The sequence below is a fragment of the Charadrius vociferus genome, unplaced genomic scaffold (genome assembly GCF_000708025.1).
Source record: "Charadrius vociferus isolate BGI_N301 unplaced genomic scaffold, ASM70802v2 scaffold828, whole genome shotgun sequence".
In the NCBI taxonomy this organism is placed as follows: domain Eukaryota; kingdom Metazoa; phylum Chordata; class Aves; order Charadriiformes; family Charadriidae; genus Charadrius; species Charadrius vociferus.
In genome coordinates this window covers 331,826-335,154 of record NW_009649708.1, presented here as the reverse complement: position 1 = coordinate 335,154, position 3,329 = coordinate 331,826, and the positions used below count along the sequence as shown (strand labels likewise).

General features: G+C 42.3%; 1 protein-coding gene across 1 annotated transcript in view; it reads right to left on the bottom strand.

The window, feature by feature from the left end:
- Positions 1 to 1,053: 1,053 nt before the first annotated feature.
- The window catches only part of UBE2D2 (ubiquitin-conjugating enzyme E2D 2), a 45,073-nt gene continuing 42,797 nt past the window's right edge, over positions 1,054 to 3,329 (bottom strand). Inside the window, exon 11 of the mRNA XM_009890691.1 lies at positions 1,054 to 2,397. Coding sequence (XP_009888993.1) covers positions 2,352 to 2,397 — 46 coding nt within the window. The 3' untranslated portion in view covers positions 1,054 to 2,351. The remainder of the gene's footprint in view (positions 2,398 to 3,329) is intronic.

Below are 3,329 nucleotides of genomic sequence, written 5' to 3'. Positions count from 1 at the left end.
CCACCAAAACCCCCGACCCACACCCCCCATTCTCTGGTGGCTCACTTAAAGCAGCTAAGGGGAATCCCCCCTGAAAAAAAGCAACCCCCACGCTGTGAGGTTTGCCATCACCCTAACCCACCCTCCCTGCACATCTCAGACAAGGAGTACCTGCTGACCCCGCTGCAGAACCACGGGAGGACACCTCCACCCCAGCTGAGGCACCATCTCCCCCTCAGTCACAGAGGGTCCAGCAGGAGCCTCAGTGACCTGCTGGAGCAGCCAAGAACACAGCAAGGCCAGGCACGGTTACGGGGTAACACAAGACCAAGGTACACCAGCAGGCACTAGCTCACGCTCTCATTTTGACAATGCAATGAGTTTTTAGCTAAGGCCACACACCACTTTCTAAACGAGTACACACCAACACCTTGTGGCATAACATGAGCGCCGAGAGTTTGAAGATGACCCACTACTCAGGTTCACACGCCTGCACAGCGTGTTTCTCCCCCTCCCCTGTAGCTATCACCCCTACATTGTCACTGGACCAGAAAACACAGCCACGTGCTCCGTTTCCTTCGTCCCCATGCAGCAGCGTGGCACTGCTAGAGCGGCAATCTTCCCACCTGCTGGAGACACACACATATCCCATGTTCACCTACAGCTCACTGGAAGAGACCTCCACAAAACACCACTAACATTGACATCCAGGAGGTGCGTACACAAGGACACCAAGAGATGAGACAAGCGGAACAGATTTAGACCAAAAGCAGTGGACATTTATTCCTCATTTGTGCAAGAGTGTAAAGATGCAGTTGAAAATGGATGGGACAGAACCCTGTGGCTGGAGAGCTGGAGGCTACAGCCTCTCCTTCATAGTCAATGGCTTTGTTTACAATTCTACTAAGAGGAGATAAAACTTGCAGACTCACCTATTTCACACCAACGATGCTGGCAAATACACTTGTATACAAAGAAAAAAAAAGTTTCAAACTACATTTTTTTTTCCACTAGATTCAAGTGAAGACTTTGTTCCAAAAAAAAAAAAGACACATATAAGTACAATTTAAAACGGTATGAACATTTGCAAATGTTTAGTGCAAAGTAATTATGTAAAAGCTACATTTTATGAAAGTTTGTGCTGATGTGTTTGGTAGGTTTTTTTTTTTTACCCTTTTACATCCATTATTTTAGTTACATAAGGTTTCACTTACCTACAGTACATATGCATTGTGTTAGGTCCCATGCAAGTGGGAATAATACCATTAAGCGTTGGAAAATGTCACTCAGATTCTCATTTAGTAAACTGCTTATTTGGTTTAACAGTCAAGTTTCCTGGCACACTACACAGCCCAATTTCACCTTAAGTGCTTAAAAGCTGATGTTTGTCCTGTTCAGGCACGTGGCCTTGTGTGACGCAAACCAAACTGCTTCATGACTTCCAAACGCAACCGTTTGTGAATGCAAAGGTTTTCAGAGAAATCCACCATTAGTTTTAGCCTGTAACAAACTGCTCTTAAAATTAAAAGCCTATTCACACAAAGTTATATGTAATGACTGTAGTAATCAGTTTATTACACAGATTAATCATTCTTGAACGTACAAGCTCCAGGGGAGCAGTTGGGTCTTTAAATATACACAAGTTTTCTGTCAAATGGATTTTTACCCTTACATCCAGAAAGACCTAAGCAGTTAAAAAACTTAAGAAAAATAAGAGCTATTAGCTATGAATTAACTGAGAAACCACATACAAACCAAAAAAAAAAGTATGAAGGAGGGGAGAGAGTTGAAACAAATCAACATCACTTGATGCACTAATAGCTCCAATCCATTTAAATGTTGACCGGTTAAACTTCGACCTTAAACACAGGATGTGGGTACAGTTTATCTCATTGGTCATAACATTTACCTAAGGTGTAGGTCCTTCAGAATAAAATGAATACAGAACAGCTTCAAGTTCTTCACCTTGCTTTTCATAACTGTTATGAGTTTAAAAGGATTCCACTTAAAAGCCTTCCCAGATCAGCAACACCGTCCCTAGAAATGATATCCACCATAACTCTTCCCTTTGCATTGTATTACCCAATTTAAATTGGGGAATGCTTTTAGGCTCACAAAGTTATGACTGAAGAACCAGCTTTTCACACACACACTTCTCTGCTAGGAGTCAATGTTGGTACGGGGAAATACAGTATTTCTATTTTGTTGTTCCAAGTATGTACAACACGCAGCACTGCTGTATCAGGTAAACATGTGCACAGGGGAAGATGAGGCGTGGGCTCATAGAAAGCAGTCAAATGGAAATCAAAAGGACTTTCTCTTTCAGAGTTCCCCTATCTTTATTTGTAGAGGTTATCCAATAATTTCTTTAATTACATCGCATACTTCTGAGTCCATTCCCGAGCTATTCTGTTGTACCTGTATATATAAAAAGAGGATTTACTTAACACAACATCCAAACAGTACTTCGACTCCAGCAGTCTAGTCTACACATGGCATGAACTCACATTTTCTCCAGCAGTATCATGAATTTGCAAGATTTAAGAGCAAATTGAAGTATCAAGCAAACAGGGGAAACAAGAAAGGCCACACTACTTCATGGAAAAGAAGTAACTGGTCATATTTACAACAGGAATACGAAGTCTTTGGGATTCAAGCCACCAACCAGAGCTAGCGCAGGTCCAAGGGCAAGTATTGTTCAGCAATTCTTTGCCTGCGCCTCCCTCAGCCCTCAACTGCTGCATCCCTGGGGAAACTATTACCCCAGATTTTCATTTCGCCATACTGGAAAAAATAGATTAATGTTTCCCTCCCACCTCATTCTCCTTCTTACCTTCAAACGTTAAGCCTCATACCTGCCGGGTTGCCAAACCCCAATCAGGCTTGTTTCACGCTACATGTAGCTATTTCGAAGACTATCCAGGCACAACCATTTATCCACCAGAATTTTTTTTTTTTTACTCTGAAGGCACAATATGCTCCTTTTCCCAAGCCACCTGGAGCTTTTTGCACCCAAATACCCTTTATAGCCCGAGCCACTACTAGAGAAAGCTCAGGATTTTTACTTATGTAAAACAAAGCAGGGTGATTAACAGTACTGATAAAAGCTTATTTCTGACAAGGGAGGGCAAGTTGTTCTTGTTCTACAGAATGTCTAGGGAAAGCATAAGACACTCATAGCAAAAAGTTTCCTAGTTACGTACACTGACTAGGTTCTCGTGCTGGAATTCAGTCTGCAGCCAGCGTTCTTTAGCTTAAAGAATCTGACAATCTGCTCGTGAAGATGAGACCATTTGTTACTTCACTGTTCTGGGACTATTCCAGAAGCAAATCCAGTTATGTTTAAGCAC